We start from the raw sequence: 18798 nt of genomic DNA on the forward strand, positions 1-18798 counted from the left end.
GTCAGTAAAGCACCCGTAGGGAAAAGGAAGAACAGTGACCTTATATATATATATATATTTTTTTTTTATGTATTTTGCAATGGGGCATCGCTCAATGTGGCTACTTCCTGCTGGATGGGGCGAGGTCTGGGAAGGGGTAGAGGTTTGCGGGAGAAATATGGTTAGGAGTCCCCGTAACGAGGCCGAAAAGGGAAGGTTTCTTGGGGGGTGAGGTTGGTGAGTGTCCCTTGTAGCGGCCTCAGGAGGAATGAGCCACGCGTTCTGGTGAAGGGATGTGAGGAGAGAGGTCCACGAGCTGAGTAGTTTTTCCTTAGCAGGTGGTGGTAAGATGTCCCCGGGGGATGTGGGGACGTCATCTGTAGCCAGTGGCTGATAGTACCTGACAGGAAGCTGGGTGAAAGTCTGGTTAGAAATAGTGTGAAGGTGACGTTGAAGGAGCTTTAACAAGCAGGTAAAAAGAGACAGGCGAGAGAAATGAGGAGTGTTGGCCCCTGGATGGGAGCACCCATGCAAGGAAGGGGGACTGGAGCCAAGACGAACGGGGAGCCGGAAGTATGTCCTCGAAGCCCCGCAGCTGAGTGCTGTAGTTTAATAGTGTTCTCTTCTACCACCCGGATTCATTGATGTGATAACAACATTCTTCTCTGAGGAATAAACAAGTAGCTCCTTTTTCAGCTGTGAGAAGATCTAGGGCCCTGCAGTTTTGCAGTGTCACCTGGGCCAAAGAGGTCACCCGTTTTTGTAAGGAGGCTAGGGATTCGGCTGTTGAAGTGAGGGCGCCTTCAAGTTTGGTGTTCAAATCTCCCGTGGCCCACAGAGAGTGACCGAGGGCTCTGGCTGAAAGAGCAACTCCGGTGATAGAAGAGGTTACTGGCATTGCCACGAGTATAGGTAGGAAGGCAGCTCGTTTCTGCCATGGGGAGGGAAGGAAAAAAGATGGAAGCTCGGAGGAGCTGCAGAGGGTGAATTGAGGCACCAGTGTGAGAAGGACACAGGGAGAAGTGGAATCAACGTGGAGCTGGTTACTGACAGTGGCGTTGCACCAGAAGAAATGTCCAGGGTGGGTATATACAGCGCTTGTAATAGTGGTATGAGCGTGGCAAAGTATACCTGAAGGATATATTGAGGGTGAGATGTGAGAAGGCAGCGAATGAAGTGATCTGGTTCAGGTTCCCGTAAGGGGCAGCATGGGTAGGTGTCACTGGTTTTGCAGAGGTTAGGAATGAGTAGTTAGAGGAGTTCAGGGGGACTGCGGCCAGGAGGGGTCGTTGCAAGGAGGCACTTAAGAAGCGATTTTTAGGATCAGCGGAGGTGAGATTTAGAAATCTAGCTGTATCTTGGATAAGGTGTGGCCAAGAATAGGTATGAGCAGAAGGTGAGGATGTATTTTATAAGGTCTGGATAAGAACCTTTTCTGAGTGTTGTATATGTGAAGCAACTTGAGGGATTTGTGACCCTAGGGGTGTGAGTTCACGAGAGATGTGAAAGGTCCCATGAGGTTTAGACCAAGTTCCGTAATAATGAAGGCCGTCTCTCTGGTTGCCCAGTATGGGTCCCAGGGGTCTTCGATAGTGAGTGAACTTGAGCAGTTGTCATGTTTCTGGAGATTATTGGAGGCGGAGGTGAGAATGATGCCCAGGGGTGGGGTGACCCAGGTAGTGAATGTTGTATGACCCATATGGACAACCCCCAGAAGCACCAGGCCACCAGTGACAGTGATCTTAGCCTGGTCATAGATGAAGCAGAGGTAGGAGAGAAGGGGGGCTGACTGAAGGAGACCTTGGTTGATGGTGTGGACATAAGGGTTATTGGAGCTGCACATCCTGTTGTTGGACCCGATGCAGAGGTGGGAAGTAGACGAGTAGTTTTGGTGCTGTGTTCGGTGTAGGTCTCTCCTGTTTTGAATGTCCAGACAAAAGTTGTGGCATGTGAGGGGTGACTTGGACGTACTAGGAGGAGTAGGTGGAGCAACATTCCGGAGGTGAACATTTTGGTCTACGGTTTGAGTATTTTCGGGTCTGGGTTTGAGGAGTGAGATGCAAGGAAAATGTAGTGTTAGAGGGTTTTGAGGGGGGAGAACAGGAGAGTCTGGGACGAGCTTCGTGAGAAGGAGTTTCCCGATGAGCTTCTTTTGGATCCGCGGGACAGGAGGCTGGTTTGAGCCTAGAAATATGAATCCATGGGGTAAGTTGCTTGTGGGGCCTGCTAGCTTGTCAGCTGTTGGGGTACATTAGATGACTTCTGCAGGTCCTTCCCATTTTGGTTGTAAAGGGTTTCTTTCCCCTGGAGGACAGTCATAGACAGATTGCCCGGGTGTCAAAGGAAAAGGGTTTTGAGAGAGACTGGGATCAGGAAGGAGCCAGTTGTGCTGTTTCCATAGTTCGGTTCGATGGTGGAAAAGAAGGGGTAAGAAGGGATTTATTTGTCAGAAATAGGCCAAGGCTTGGGTGAGAGCCCAGGGGATGAGAGGGCGACCGTACATGACCTGGAATGGGGAGGGAAGCGAGGGCTTCTTGGGTAAGGCTGGCAAGCGTAAAAGGGCCAAAGGGAGTAATTTAACCCAATCCAAACTGAATTCCTTAGCTAGTTCAGTGAGGATATCCTTAAGGGATCTCTGTTCTTCCAACCTTCCCTGAGGCCTGTGGGCCGTAGGGGCAATGAAATGCCATGGGAGAGAGAGGGCGTGAGTGAGGGTCTGAGTGACTTGGGAAACAAATTCTGGGCCGTTGTCGGATTGAATGGATGTGGGCATCCCAAATCGAGGGATGATCTGAGTCATTAGGATGTTAGCGACGGTAGAGGCCCTTTTGTTGGATGTAGGAAAAGCCCCGACCCGTCTCGAGGAGGTATCCACCAGTACTAGTAGGTACTTCTTGCGTTTAACCCTGGGCATGTTGGTGAAGTCGATTTGCCAGTCAGCTGCGGGGATGTGCCCCCAAGCCTGATGGGAAGGGAAGGGTTCAGGCCGAAGGGTGTGTTAGAATTGGTTCGTTGACAAATGTGGCATGTTGAGCAGATGCGCTGCAAGAGGGCTCTGTCATCCCCAGAGAGGGTGAGAAAAGATGGAAGAAAGGTTTCAAGACTTTGGGGGCTAGAGTGAAAGAGGGAATGGAGAAAATGGAAAAGATGTTGATGATCTTGTTCAGACATATTCTCTGGAGAAGTGAGTGTGAGCATTGGAGAGGGACTGGAAGATTGGAGGGCGGCGGAGCCTGCAGCTCGATCAGCTTTGAATTGCCCACTGTGGTAGGGGAGGAGTCAGTTTGGTGAGCTTTGCAGTGTGTGATACCAAGTCTAGATGGTAACTTTGAGGCTTCCAATTCACCAGGCCCGTGGCATCTGGCTGCATCGGTAAATAGGGACTGACCACATAGGAGCCCATCATATTACGGGTCAGCTGCTCCCCCTCAGTCCTGAACTGGTATCAGCGTGGACCCTTTCCATGTCTCTGCTGTTAGGAACATGGATTGCATGTGGATGATGTGAGGACCCACGTGCTTTCCATACTTGTGTGATTGTTTCTTAATCCAAAGCCCTAGAAGAGCCGTTGCTCCATGAAGGAGTGTGGACATTTGACATCTGGATACATTCTGTAGGGATCAGATCATCTATTTCTCCAGGACATTCTGAATACTGAACAGAAGCCCTGTGGGGACAGAAGGATTAATATCCTTCCCTTGGCTGCTGCCAGCTTCATGGCAGACATTGCTGGGTGGGGTGGTGCCTGCCTGAAATGCCAGCAGCTCAGGGGGCTGAGGCAGGGGATTGCAAGTTCAAAGCCAGCCTCAGCAACTTAGTGAGGCCCTAAGCACCTCAGTGAGATCCCTGTCTCTAAAAAAATATAGAAATGGCTGTGGGTGTGGCTCAGTGATTAAGTGCCCCTGGGTTCAATCTGTGGTACTAAATAAATTAATAGATAGATTATCTGCACAAAGCATGCAGATGGACTGAAAGTAAGTTCCAGAAGACATGTGAGTCCTGTAAGGAACATGCAAAGAAACAGGCAGCCTATGTGTTTTTGTGCCGACTTGGATGAAGAGTGGTCTCTCCTGCAGAAGCTTCCTGGGACACAGGGGCCCTGAGCCTGTGGTAACAGACTGGGGTGAGCAGCAAGGTCCAGTGCAGATTCCTCTCAGTGTCTGATGAGATGAGACGACACCTATTGTCTCAGGAACGGGAAGGGCACCTTTGGACAGACCCTCTTTGGAGAAAGGAGAGATTTGCTTATGGGCTGATTGAGGACAGCAGCTGGCAGTCATATTTCTTGTACTGTCCCCTGAAAGGACAAGGTATGAGGCCTGTCTCCCCTCTGTCAAAATGTGCTTTTTTAAATTGTTTTTCATTTTCTGTTTGTTTGTTTGTTATTGGTACTAAGAATTGAACCAGGAATGCTTAACCACCGAGCCACATCCACAGCCCTTTTTAAATTTGATTTAGTGACAGGACCTCACTGAGGTGCCTAGGGTCTCACTGAGTTGCTGAGGCTGGCTTTGAACTCCCTCCTCCTGCCTCCGCCTCCCAAGCTGCTGGCATTTCAGGCGTGCACCACACTGGTGGATAATTCTTTCACGGATAAGCTTTGCTCACAGCACCTCAGCTGCCGTCCCTTTGGCTTGCTTTATCAGTGACGAGGTTTCTTTTCACACCTGTACTGACTAGAAATCACTCCTGTTTCATGAAATTCCAATGCTCTGTGGATCTCTCCTCGTCAGTTCATAAGCAACCATCACATTTTATAAACTGTAATTTTTTCAGGTATGCAGTTTCCCCCTTGGTTATTTTTCTGGCTTTAATGTTTTCTAAGCATATGAGTTTACAATGTTCATGGAGTTATGTCAACCACTCTCTTGTGATCTGTGATGGGAATTGGAGATGTGATCAGAAACTGATCTTTTTTTGGCATTTGCAGGTAAATGGATGGAGCTGGAGACTGTCTATCATGCTAAGTGAAACAAGCCAGTCCCCAAACCCCGAAGGCCGAGTGTTTTCTGATAAGCCGAGGCTGCTCCACAGAGGGGGTGCGTAGTGAAGAGTGAAGGAACTCTGTGCAGAGGGGAGTGAGGGAGGGTGGGGGTGGGATGGGAAGGAGAGTGAGTGAGGCAGACATTACTACCCTGTCTACATGTGTGAGAAAAAATTATTTAGATGTCTTGTCAAAAAGATAATGAAAAACCAGTAAGAGTAAAGAAAGAAATCATGCAGGAAACACAGTGTGCATGATTTCAAATTGTTAAAATTTCTCACAGCATATTTTATGACAGAATACAGTCTGTCCTTCTTCACTTTGTACTTGCCGTGTTGCATATGACTCTGTAAACAGCACTAGGCCAAAGAGGCCAATACTGTTGCCACGCCTTCCAGGTGAGTACTCCTGCCAGGAAGGCGAAGGGTTGGAAATCTCCAAATGTGATTGTGGATTTGTCTTTCTACTTTTATTTATTTTTACTTCAGATATTTTGAAATTTTGTTATTGGGTCCATAGGCAATGAGGGTTGTTTTAGTTTCTGGAAGAAGTTACTCTCTTAAGGTCATGAAACGTTCCCCTATAGCTCGGAAAATATTTTCTTGGAATTTCTTTTCAGTTAATAGCTGTGCTGCAGATCTTTAAAGCTTCCTGTCCCCATCTATGGCTTTTAAGCCACGGGTGTGTTGATATGTAAAGTGTGACATGTGGATCTAGCATCTAGTTAGCGCTTGCTGTTTACGCAGGTTGAACCTTTATACCTCTGAATTACCATTTATAGTTCATTGATATTTACATCAATCATTGATCCTGTTGGGGCAAAAAGAACCCTTGAGATGAAGGTCAGTGAAAGTGGGTGAGTGATAGGTTTGATGAAGGACTGTTTGTGGAAAGCAGGTTGAACGGTCCTGCGGTCAGGCCCAGAGAACATGCTGGAATGCTTTTGCTGCAATTCTCCATTCTCTCATTTATGACATGGTACACAGTAGCAGATTTATTTTATTATTGGTTAACACACAATTTTGCAAATAAAAATTCTATAAAAAATATAAACTGGTTCTTATGTGAAAACCTCTATTATAAGACAGAAAGTTTCAATGATCCATGACTGGTTCTTGCTGGTTTCCAGTACGCCCCCGGGTCGATTCCTGATGAAAGTTAGGCTGCGAGTGCCAAGGATCTAATTTACAGGGATCCTGTACCCATCACTATTCCAGGTACCGAGGACCTCCTAGGCCAGGCACACAGCCCTGCTGCTTTTGGCAAGGACAAGAGCAGGCTCAGGTCGGACCTGTCTCTCTCTTTGCTTTTTAGCATCATTACCATTCATTGCTGAGAAACCAATGGAACTCTGAACTGTTGCTGTGATTCGGTGGCTTGATTGATCCAAAGAGCTCCAGGCCCCATATCGACAGCACAGTATTGAATAGGAAATCGCCAGTTCTATCCATCTCTTTGTAGCCATTAGGTCGATTTGACTAGATTAACTCATTTTACAGAGACCTCTCTTTAAGCTTGAAGCCTGGGGTCTTGGTGGTCACAGGGTGAAGATAAACAGGTGTCTTCTTTGGTGTTTTTTTTCGTACTGGGCATTGAACCCATGAGCATTTAACCTCTGAGCTGCATCCCCTGTCCTTTTGTATTTTCTTGAGACAGGGTCGAGCTACGTTGCTCATGGCCTCATCGAGTTGCTGAGGCTGGCCTGGAACTGGCAATCCTCCTGCCTCAGCCTCCTGAGCCCCTGGGATTACAGGCATGTGCCACTTCCCCCAGCCCCAGGCTTTATTTTTAAATCATTTGGTATCAGTGTCACAAGGCCTTTTCTCCCCAAACTCCGTTCTGTTTAGAGTGGGCCTCCTCCTTTCCAGTCCGTCTTCTTTCCCTTTATGTTACTTCATTTGTCTCTGAAAGAATGCTCTATTCCGGGCTTGGGATTCTTTCAGTGTGAGCAGAGTGCAGTCGGTTCTCTGTGGCAGCCCATGGGGGACAATGGGGTGACGGCCATCCCCACTGCATTCAAAAAAAGAAAAAGAAGAAGAGAAATGCTCCTCTGAGCATATAATTAACTTTATGAGCTCGCTCTGGTGAGAACTCACTTTTAATTACATGATCTTTCAATTTTTTTCATTGAATTTCAAAGACATATGTGAGAGCCCCTGATGACAGCTTCCCTGCACAGCCCCAAGATGGTGTGTGTGGACAGGGCTATGATCAAAGCTGCTGCCAGCCTCCCTTCTGGATGCAGTTTTTTTTCTGTTTGTTTTTTTGGTTTTTTTGTACCAGGGATTGAACCCAGGGTGCTCAACCACTGAGCCACATCCCCAGCCCTATTTTGTATTTATTTCGAGACAGGGTCTCGCTGAGCTGCTTAGGGCCTCACTGAGTGGCTGAGGCTGGCTTTGAACTGGGGATCCTCCTGCCTCAGCCTCCAGAGCCGCTGGGATTACAGGCGTGCTTCTTGGCACCCTCCCAGGATCCTGACTTTTCATATCACCTCTCAGGTCATCCTTGCTCCTATGTAGATGATTATGTGTGCACGTTGTTACCCACGAAGAGCCAAGCTATTAAAACACCGTCTGCAACACCACTTTCCTTCTATGTGAAAGGAGGTTTATGAAGAGAAACACAGGAACTGGCACAGGGTCCACCCTTTAAAGTCAGAACTAACCCAAACCCACTGTCTTCATCTTCTCCAAAATGTCACCTCTTCCTCGAGCCTTTCTGTACCCTCTCGACCCCATGGGTGTGTTCACGTCCCCCCACCTGCCACCTCTGAATCATGATACGGAGTGGCATGTGGGTATCTGCTCTGACTCCTTGGACTCTCTGACCATTGCTCTGTCCTGCACCCATATCCCCACGAGCAGGCCTGGCACAGTGTAGATCTCCACCTGCAGTGGGGTGGCACGAGGCCTGTCCCACAGGAGGTGGCTTCCAGGGATGGAGAGAAAAAGCCAACCCGGGTTGTCGCCCTGCATTCACTGAGGTCCCGGGTCCTCCCAGGTCAGCGGAATTTCCTGCTGTCCTAACACCGCCACCAGGTGGTCAAAGAGGCCTGCATGCTGTGTTGGATCCTCGCACTTCCACAGTGCTGCCCCTCTGTGTGTCCCAAGCAGGGGCTCCTGTCAAGTCCCCAAGCTACACGCTGTCATCAATACCTGCTTCCAATTGGGGCCCAGTGGCACATGCCTGCAAAACCACCGACCTGGAGGCTGAAGCAGTATGATCCCAAGTTCAAAGCCAGCCTCAGTAAAAGGGAGGCCCTGAACAACTCAGTGAGATCCTGTGTCTAAATAAAATACAAAACAGGGCTGGGGATGTGGCTCAGTGCTTAAGTGCTCCTGGGTTCAATCCCCTGTACTCACCCCCCTGGCCCCACCAAAAAAAGCAGAATGGTCACAGTGACCTACCAGTCGTTGGGAACATGATGGCCATATATTGCAATTAAGTAAAAAAGGATTAACTTGAAGAGAATCTCTTGGACACACTGAAATGGCACTGCATCCACCACCAGTGGATTCAGCAAATCTCAGACAAGAGAAAGAGAACATTTTCCTGCAGGGCCCGCGAGGTCTGGTGGGCGGCTGGCTGGGAGGGTTGAGGGTTGCAGAGGTTTCTAACCAGCTGTGACCTTTGACCTGGGCACCACCTCATCCTCTGAAGAGCCAGAAGGGGAGCGGGTGCATGTTCAGGGGACCACCAGCAGGGGACAGCAGTGATGCCAGGACAGCAGAGCCCGGCATCCAGGCTCCAGGGCAGCCTGGGGATGCAGATTTCCAGTCCGGGTAGGCGTGGCCACCTCGCAGCCCTTGCCTAGGGCCAGGGCGGTGGCCGGTCAATGCACTTGGTGTGCAGCAGCCATTCTGGGCGTTTTCTAAGTATCTCTGGAGGAAGATTGGAAGGAAACCACTCAGGAAAAGCAAAGTACATCCTTCCACACCCCTGCCCCAGTGGTTATTGGAGTTACCAGTTAAGCAAAAGATCCAGAATTTAGACCCCGAAGTTCACGACTGTTAGGGCGTGGAGATGAGGTGTTCCCCTAAACCTCCTATGGGCAGCCTTGCAGGAATGTGCACAAGCGGATGACCAGCTGAGGAGCAGCCTAACTGCAATGATTGAAGGCAGGTCGGGGCGTGGCTGCAAGAAGTAGGTCACGGGGTGTGTCCTTGGGGTGACAGTTTGTCCCAGTCCCTTGCTCTTGCTGCCTCTGCTCCTGGGCTGCCTTGGCTGAGACTTTCCTCTACTGCACCCTTCCTCCAGGATCTGCCTCACCTTGGCCCAGAGCTCTGGAGCCCACTGACCAGGGACTGAGCCTCTGCAACCCTGAGCCAAAATAAACTTACCCTCCTCTAAATTGTTCTCCTTCTGGTCACAACCAGGAAACCCTGACACGAGGACCACCGCTGACATACACGTCGCTGGTTCCTGCCATACGTTAGTCAACCATGTACTGATTGAAGGCCTATGTCTGTTCAATTCTGTATCATAAGTCCTGGTGGGGGGTTGCTACTGGAGATGAGGACCTTGGCCATCAAGAGAGAGGAACCAAACCTTCCTTTGAGAAATTCCAACTCCATGAATTCTTCAAAGTTAGGATGATGCCAATTAGGTGGGATTAGCTGGGTTTTTTTGTTTTTGTTTTTGTTTTTGTTTTGGTACCAGAGTGGAACTCAGGGGTGCTCGACCACGGAGCCAGGACCCAGCCCTTCTTTACGATTTGGAGACAGGGCCTGGCTGAGTTCCTTAGGGCCTGGCTGAGTTGCTGACGCTGGCCTTGAACTTGTGATCCTATATCTGCTCTCAAGTCATTGGGGCTCTGAGTGTTTGGTCCGGTCAATTAGGTATTTTTATAAGCACAATTACTCTCAGTTTAAGCAATAATTGAGTATTCCAGATCAAGTTAAGACACAGAAAACACATATTTGAATCACAGCTGCATCTAAGACTTTGTGACTTCCTCATTTCTGATTTCCTTGGTAGATTGACTAGTTTCAGCTTGCAGGAAAAACATTTTTTTGCGTTATTTCTTATACTAGCCAAAAAGGAATGATATTGGCATCTAACTTGCATTTAGCACTTTCCACGTGCCAGGTGCTTGTTAGGAATGCCTGGCCTAGGAAGCCATTTGATCCATATGACACACCTATGAGAGAGATACTTTATTTAGACTATTTTATGTGACTCCAACACAATGCCACAGACTGGGTAATCTATAAAGAAGAAGAATGTCTTTCTCTCATTTCTGCAGGCTGGGATCACGGTGCCTGCCTCTGGGGAGGGCCTTCTTGCTGCATCACAATGTGGTAAAAGGCATCCCCAGGTCAGAAAGCAGGCTAAGCTCTCCTGTCCTCCTCTTAGGAAACCAGCAACGCCATCAGGGGACACCAACTTCTGACTTCACCTAACACTCATTACTTCCCAAAGACCTCACCTCCAATTAGCATCAATTAATGTATTTGGGGGTGAGTTTTCCAACGCCTGAAATTTTGCAGGACACATTTCAACCAAAGCGCTATAATGATTCCCTGTAGCAGAAGTTCCCAGAGGTTAAGTACCAAGCAAGGCCACACAGCTAATACACAATACAGTAGGACATGAACTGAGAACATCTGGATCCAGACTCCAGGTTGCTGGTCATAACATCTTCCTGATATCAAGTATTAACAACATACTCCTACACAGAAAAGGAAACTTCCAGCAGTGTGGGGGTGCACGCCGGTAATGTCAGCGGCTCAGGAGCCTGAGGTAGGAGGATGGTGAGTTCATGGTTGGCCCCAGCAACTTAACAAAGTCCTACGCTACTCAGTGAGAACCTGTCTCTAAAAGAAAAAAGGGCTGGGGATGTGGCTCAGTGCTTAAGTGCCCCTGGGTTCAATCCATGAAACCAAAATAAAGAAATAAATAACCAAATAAACAAACTTCCAGAGAGGATCAATTCACACTGCCCCTCTGCTGAGTCTACCTTCAATCATGGGTGAACCATGGCTGCCCCAGACTTGGCTTCCTCTCTCCATTTCTGAGGAAATGCCCAGTCACATCACACCACCTTGACGTCTCAGAGCAGTTAGAATCGCTTTGCTGTTTGAGTTGGGTTTTTCCTGAAAGAGCATCGCGGCAATCCTAACCTTTTCCTTTCTGTGCTCTGCCAATAAACCAGGGCTTCTGTCACTTTTTATAGAAATCCAATTGAAAATATGTCCCTTAAAATTGAATCCCCCAGGTGGCCCAGACTGCAAACCTCTGTCACCCGCCTCCCATCAGCCCAAGGTGCTGGGCCAGGTGGTGAGGCAGCTTCTCCTCTGTCCCTAGAACTCCTCCCACATCTCTACCTCCATCTCTGGAGCAGCTCCAAGAGCTCTTTGGCCCTCGCCTGCGGGTCTCCAGCCCCTGCCTCCCAGAGTCACTGCCAGATGCAGCTTCCAGAGCCTGGCCCAGAGCAGGAGGGACAGGGGGGTGGTGCCACAGAGCAGAGGAGCCACCCAGGAGTGGAGGCTGCTGCCTTCCCACTCTGCGGGGGGAGGAGGCTGCGGGTGGGTGGTCTCTCAGGGAGGAGGAGGCTGAGAGCCAGTGAGCAGGAAACCCAAAGCCCCGTCCTGGTAGCCGGGGGCCAGGCAGGCCGCCTGGGCAGCAATGGGTCAGGGGCCACTGGGGACGCTGATGGGCCTGGGTTGCAGTGCAGCAGCACAGTGTTGAGACACTGTGGGTTCCAAGCAAGCCCCTCGGTAGCATCCATGTCCTCCAGTGTCACTGCCTCGGGCCCATCAAGTCTGGGACAGCAGGTCTGCCAAGTGTGCAGTGAGGTCTTCTGCACTGCTCTCCCGGGCAGGGTCTTGACCTGCTCTCCTTCAGCTGACAGTGTGGTCATGGGTACAGTGTTAGTTCCAGCCTCATCATTGATGAGACACAGTGACCATACCTAGAGAGCCATTGAGGAGACTCCCTGAGACAGCGTCTTTTGAGTGTTGAACTGTTCCTTCCAGGCGCGGTGGCAAACTCCTCCCCGTTCAGTTACTTAGGAGGCTGAGGTTGGAGGACACTAGTTCTACACCAGCCTCAGCAAAGGAGAGAGGCCCTCCTCAATTGAGCAGAGGCGCATTCTCCAGAGAAAAAAAGGCCAGGAGGAGCCGTGGTTAAGCGCTCTTGGGGTCCATCCACGGGACCCAGAAGAACACAGAACAGAAGAAGCAATCAGTGTTTTCTTCTTGGGAAAGACGCTCTTTCTCGGTCTCAGAGAGGAGTGGAGAAATCCTACTTCTGACTCTTTGTTGGGGAGCGTGTGACTTGGTTCCAGCTCTGAATCTCTAGTTAGTGACTAATTAACCTGGGAGAAGTTACTTGCACTGAGCCTCAATATGAGGATGAGAAAATAGGAAGCTGCCTCGGGTGCTGGGTTGCCAGGTCTGAGGCGGGTGGAGGCTCAGGACCTGGCACAGGAAGATGAAATGGCCAGGAGGGCAGGGATGTTCCCTCGGTCCCTGTTGGACTCAGAATGGAGTGTGGCCTGTCGTCCTCGCTCCCTCCTCTCTGTGACTGCCTCATCTGTGTGTTTGTGAGTGACCAGCCTGTGAGCCCAGCATTAGAGGCTCACCAGGTGATACAGGTGAGTGACGACCCACACACCTGAGGACAAGCTCAGAGCAGATGTCAGAAGGACCCTGCAAGGCATGTGGGCAGCTAGGGAGGCCCTGCAAGCTCCAATGGCTCTTCCAGTGTCACACAGAGAGCCCAAGGAGGGGAAGTGTCTGAACCCATCTGCCTCCCACTCCTTGGAATCTGCTCCCCAGGCCTTTGATGAGCACGGAGGGAGGGTGTGTGGCTCGGCCACTCTCAGTTGTGTCTCAGGCCAGGGGAGCGGGTGACTCCAAGATGGCTCCCGTTTTGTGAGGAAGTTCCTCAGGTAAGGGGACCCCAGGAAGTGACCTCACTTCCTTGCAATGGAACAGAGAACTCGGAACCCTGGTAGCCAGGCACCCAGAGACCGGGCACAGCCCAGTCTGTTCAGTTGTGTGGAGAGAGCGATCCAGAGCCATGAGCTCTTGCTGTCTCCCGACGCGTTGCTGCGCAGACCTCAGGAAGGCCCTGAGCAGGGGCCTGTCCCGATTGTGGAGGCGCTGGGTCAGTGTCCGGCCCCCTCCCGACTGGCGAAGGTTTAGGAGGAACTGGAGAATGAGACACAGCAGCCCAGAGCAGGTGAGCTTAGGCTAGACCCCATTCTGATCCCATCTTGGAGACCACAGTCCCTCATGGCTGTGTGTGTGTGTGAGAGAGAGAGAGAGAGAGAGAGAGAGAGATAGAGAAAGAAAGGGATACAAAGAGAGGAGGACGTCTTTGGATCTCACTTGATGATCTGCCAGCATCATTTGCAGGTTGCCACTGTTTCCATGTTGAAGTGTCCCCTTTGGTGCCCACACTATGAGGAACAGAGCAAAACTGCGCCAGGGGACCTGTCCAGGCTGGTGCAGACATTCAAGGTGCTGGTGGTGGAGGACATCATCAATGAAATGCAGAGGGGCAACGAGGCCTTCGTCCACAAATTGCAGCGCACCTACCAGAGTCTGACCAGCACCCACAAGCTGATGGAGCAGCTGTGCAGAAGGTGCGCCCCTTCTCCCCACCCAGGGACCCAGCACTCCAGCATGTGTGGGAGGCCAGGCATCACCGAACCCCAACTCTCTGCAAGGAGGGGCCACAGGGACCACGCTGCCTGGGTGTGTGCAGGACCAAGGAGAAGGAGCCCTGGCAGGTTGGCCTCAGGCTGGGGCCCAGGGCTCTGAGCTTCTCCCTGGGCCTGTCCTCAAGCTGTGAGGCCTCAGGAAAGCAGCTTCCACTTTTGGGAAGAAAAGGAAAGTGTGGATCACTTCTGGGAGGGTCCCTGATCACCACGGAGCCAGACAGGGACCACTGGGAGGCATGTGGGGACCCAGGCCTAGAGACAGAGAGGCAGACGGTGGTGGGTAAATTCATTTCTCAAGGTAGCCTGTCACTCAGGAGGAGGGAGACACACCTCCCAGCCCTCGGGAGCCCCAACTTTCAGGAAGCTGGTCAATCCCACCAGGCACCTAGGAGAAAAGGGGCCTGGTTTGTAAGAGGTGACACCTGCCTGGCCTTCTCTAGGGATGGAAACCTCAGGGCACAAGAGGAGGAGGAGCAGCTTAAAGTGAAGAAGTGAGTGATCTTTAGTCAGAGAGGGAGGGTTCCCTTCTCCAGATGGGGCACTGGGAGGCTGGTGTAGAGGAGGCTGGGCAAAGCCAGGTCCACCCTGCTGTGACTCCCAGCAGAGGGCTTTGCCTGTAGCAGGACACAGAGAGGAGGGTCAGGGATCCAAGGAGCAGATGATTGGCTGGGGTACCAGGGCCAGGCCCTGTGAGGACCCCTCCAACACGGCCGATTCCCCCAGAGCACCCACACTCTCCCGCATGGAGACTGGACAGAAGCTGGGGGACCACTGGCCACACATGTCCCTCAGGATCGCCCTCCTCGCCCAGTTGCCCAGGGGCTGCCAAGTCACGCTGAGGGAAGCCCATCACCCAGGTGGTCTTGGGAGGGTCCAGCCTGTGGCGCCAGGTGCTGACGGCTGCCTGCCCACCTCCACAGTGCCCTCTGCTCCATCATCCAAACACTGCTGCGTACAAATGCAGAAGACTACCTTGGGGCCCCGGGTCTGAACACCCTGAGGAGTCTGGACACCTTCCTGCAGGTCACCATGCCTGGGACGGAGCTGAGCCTCCATGTGCATGGACTCCTGGCACAGCTGGAGGACCCCGATCCCAGTGAGTCTGGGCCTATGACGAGGACGCTGGGGTGGATGACGGTGTGAGAAAGCCTTGTGCTGTCCCCACAGGAACTGGTTTTTGGTTCTGAGCCACACAAGCCTGGTGGCCCTAGTCTGACAAGACACCTGCCGGGGGGGAGGAGCTGCCTTACTCTCAGGGCAGGTGTGGCAGCAAGCAGGAAAGGACCAGGGCAAGGCGGTCATGTTGGGCTCTTTCCTTCTGCAGCTGCAGTGCCACGAGAAGTGCCTCCAGCACAAGAGCCCCAGTTTCCAGCGATACAGCTCACGGCCATACCCCCTGAGCTGGGGGGAGATCCACCATCCAAACTGGAGAACAGATCCACCAGCGCACCATCAGCACAGGGAGTGCCAGGGCCTCCAGAGGCCACCGAGATACCTGGGGCCCTGGAGGCAGCTCAGCCGCCAGCCCCCAGCCCATAGGATGTTCACCCCTGCTTTCCTGGGGCTGTGGAGGGCAAGACCTGTATCCACATGTCTTGGAACGGATTCTCCTCCCTCTCTGGTGGCAGCAGTTGCAGACACCAAGAAGCTAGAGGGGGAAGGTTCAGGAGGAGCCAAGGCAAAGCCCACTCCACTCCTTCCTTGTTCCCAACAGAAGAGGTCTCTTTACGTTGTCACAGCTATCCATAGGTGTGTGTCACAGTGACCTGCACTCACATGCCAGGTCTAAAGTAGCCATTCCCACATCTTTGACAGCAGCAGGTCACCAACGGTGGACGTTTGCCCAGCTGATGACAGAGCGCTCCTTCCCTCCTCTGTGTCCACCTCCCCTCACAGGCTGACATCAGTTTGTGTTCACTGCTGCTTTTCCTCGCTTTGACTGTCCCTTTACTCTGCTGAAGTGCACAGGGTGGACCCCTGCCTGGTGGTGAATGCCCTGCCCTGCCCTCTCCCCTCCAGCCTCCAGGCCCCAGGCCCCCAACCTTGCCTGTGAAGACAACCCCACTCAAAGGCGGGCCACATCTTCTGATTTTTGTGACTGCATGGTTAACAACCTTCAGAGCTTTGATCCTCCTGAGAGCCGAGCTCACTGATGGTGGTTCCAGGGCGGCCAGATACTGAACCCACCTCCCTCCTCCAGCAGTGCACTGCGTGCCTGTCCTAGAGTGAGCCCTGTCCCCATCTGTGGTCCCTGGAAGGGTTCGTTCTCCACAGTCCTTCCTCACCTGCTTTCTTTTTCAGAGATGAACTGGGGACTCTCAGAACCTTTCCCCTTGTAGGTCACAGCTTCAAGCCCACCTTGAGGACAGCAGAAGCCACTGGTGTCCGCCTGGACTGCAGTGTGTGCACACAGTGACGTGGAATCCAGTTTCACAATGACATGTTTTCCTGTAGAAAATGGGCATGTTTCTTTATATATCAGTGTTTGGGTTATTTCTTCCGAATAGATTTTAGAATGCTAACGTAGGCTTTATTTCTTTCTTACAAATTAATTAATAATGTTCTATTCCTTTTTATGAATTTTTTTAGTATAAGTTGTTGCCAATTTTGTTGGAAATGAGAAATTTTTCATAGTTTAAAAGAGAAATAGGTTAGAGAAAGCTACTGATTGTTGCACATTTGCCTTCTTTGTATCTACAAAACAAAAACTCTTTCTCATAATAAGCAGTGGCCAGGTTTCTGAGTTATAAAATCATAACACCTAGGAAGAAAGGGCCAGCAGCCTTCTGCTCCCTCACTGTGTCCCCCAGAGCTATGTGTGTGGACAGGGCCCAGTGAGCTGGCCTTTGCCCTCCAGGACAGAGCGGCAGGTCACGTGGGCACTCAGCCCATGTCTGCCCCAATCTTTGGCAAATGTGCTTCACGTTTTAACAGTTTCCTTCTATTGCCTTTGGACTAAGTGTGTTTTTGTTTGGGATGAATAAACATCAGCCTGTGAAGCTCTCCTCACCCCTCCTTTGTGGATTTATTATAAAATGTATCTTTCCCAACACACAGCCTCAGCCCGCCTGCAGCCTGAGGAGCACAGGGTACCCTTTGCAGTCCCCACTTCCACCCCTGGGGGATAGGTCTGCTGGCACTTGGAAACCCTCTTCCCTGCCTCACCCGTGAGCAAGCGTCCCTCTCAGCCCAGCCTGGCCAGCTCTCCACACTTAGGCTGGCGATGTCCCTCCTGGGGCTCCTCTCCCCAGGTCACCTGTGGTCTTCCCGTTTCCACAGGCTGAGGAGGTGGTGTCCCTGGGGCAGTCACCTCCTCTGGCTACTGGCCATGGAGGGAGCGGTGTGCCCCTCAGTCCAGCCTCAGGTCCCGCGGGTGCTCCTAGTATGGCTGCGGGCTGCGTCCCTCACCTGGTTCTGGTGGCTCTGAGGCTCCAGGATTTGCCCCTGACACACCCGCTCAGGTCTTTGCCTGTCCTCACTGTGCAGTGGGCTCTCTCCTGGGCACCCTGCAGACTTAAGGGCTCCGTCACCTGCTGACTGGTGGCTCCCGCTGGCCTACAGCTGCCTGCTGACCTCAGTGCTCAAAGTCCCAGTGGACGGTGCCTCTCTGGACGGTGGTCTCCACCAGCCCTGGACTCATCTGCCTGGTCCCCTTCTCACTCTGCGCGTGTCCTCCCACCTCTTTAGGGCAACACTGCTCATGGTCATGTCATCCAGTTCACCCTCCTCTCCCCTTCTGCCATCCGCTGTGTGTTGCCTGATGACCTCAGACCCGTCCCCTGCCCAGCAGGCGAGGACGTCCCCCTGAGGTCCTCCACAGGCTGAGTGGGGTCTGAGCCTCTCCCTGGGGCCTCACCACCTGCACCCATCTGTGTGTCTGGTGTCACGCTTCCATAGGGGCAGCAGGCAGGGTGGGCACCCCAGCTGGGGTCCACGCTCCGTCCGGTGAGGTCCACAGCCTGCACTCCAGCTTAGTGCTGCCTCTGCTGCCACTAGGGGCACCCTGGCTCAGGGACAGCAGCGTCAGCACCGCTCTTCAGTGTGGCAGGGGAATCCTCGGCCATCATCCTTTACAGCACATGCAGACCCCTGACCTTCGACACGTGGATATGGGTTTAGAATCAGCTTGTGAGGGTCCCAAAAGGAGGCCGTGCAGTGACAATGTGCTGTATGTGCAGCTCCATCTAGCCTGGGGTGACCGCTGTGCAGCGTGTGCACACCCAAGGGGAGCCTCTGCTTGGCTGTCCCAGCGGGGACACAGCCAGCCCCACTGGAAGGAGATCTGACCTAGCCAGGGCTGCCCACCACAGTCCGAGCCTCAGCTTCCCATGAGCAGATGGCGGACATGTTCCCTCTCCAGCCCTTGTGAAGATGAAGCAGGACCCAGTGGGCACTGCAGGCCCAGGCTTCTCACCAGCTACGTGCAGAAGCACCTGGCTGGGCGCTGCCCAGGGTCCTGAGCTGCCCTCTGCTGAGCAGAACACCCAGTGCCAAGAGCCTTTTCTCCTCACAGCCTTGGAGTGATGGCCCCTTCCCCAGGTCCAGGTCTGCTTCACTGGGCTTGCAGCCTGGCAGGGCAGCTCCTGCTTCCCACAGGCACCTGGCTAGGCCCTGGCCAGCAGCGGGCTCCAGGCAGCCAAGGAGCTCTGCAGACTGCGGCAGCTACGGGCAGTGGGCCGCCACCAGGCCGTGGCTCCACACAGTGCGGGCCCAGCATGGGCGGCTCCCTCACCCCTCTCCACATCTGCTGACGGGTCCACAGCGCCATGCTTCTAGGAACCAGGAGGGCGCGTCCCACACTTGAGCTCTCAGCATGACACAGTCCAGCTCCTGGGCACGGCCAGCCTTCCAGCATGTGGACGCCCCTACTGCATTGTGATGCAAATTTTTTTCATTGCAATGAAATTATTAATTAGTAATATAATTTCATGCCAAGCAGGGCACAGTGGCACATGCCTGCAGTCACAGCAGCTTGGGAGGCTGAGGCAGGAGAATCATGAGTTCAAAGCCAGCCTCAGCAAAAATGAGGTGCTAAGCAACTCAGTGAGACCCTGTCTCTAAATAAAGTACAAAATAGGGCTGGGGATGCGGCTCAGTGGTTAAGCGCCCCTGAGTTCAATCCATGGTACCAAAAAGAAAAAAAAAGAAAAAAAAAAAGAGA

At 52.2% G+C, this 18798-nt stretch overlaps 1 protein-coding gene across 1 annotated transcript; it reads left to right on the forward strand.

The window, feature by feature from the left end:
* Positions 1-10927: 10927 nt before the first annotated feature.
* LOC306652430 (uncharacterized protein) lies at positions 10928-18388 on the forward strand (the record flags this gene model as incomplete). Its single annotated transcript, XM_079125333.1, has 6 exons — positions 10928-13153; positions 13330-13559; positions 14078-14128; positions 15939-16036; positions 17634-17805; positions 18205-18388. The coding sequence occupies exons 1-6, from the start codon at positions 12992-12994 to the stop codon at positions 18386-18388; spliced, it is 897 nt and encodes a 298-aa protein (XP_078981459.1). The 5' UTR covers positions 10928-12991.
* Positions 18389-18798: the final 410 nt, after the last annotated feature.

This window comes from Sciurus vulgaris, assembly GCF_902686455.1.
Source record: "Sciurus vulgaris genome assembly, contig: HiC_scaffold_207_arrow_ctg1, whole genome shotgun sequence".
Lineage (NCBI taxonomy): Eukaryota > Metazoa > Chordata > Mammalia > Rodentia > Sciuridae > Sciurus > Sciurus vulgaris.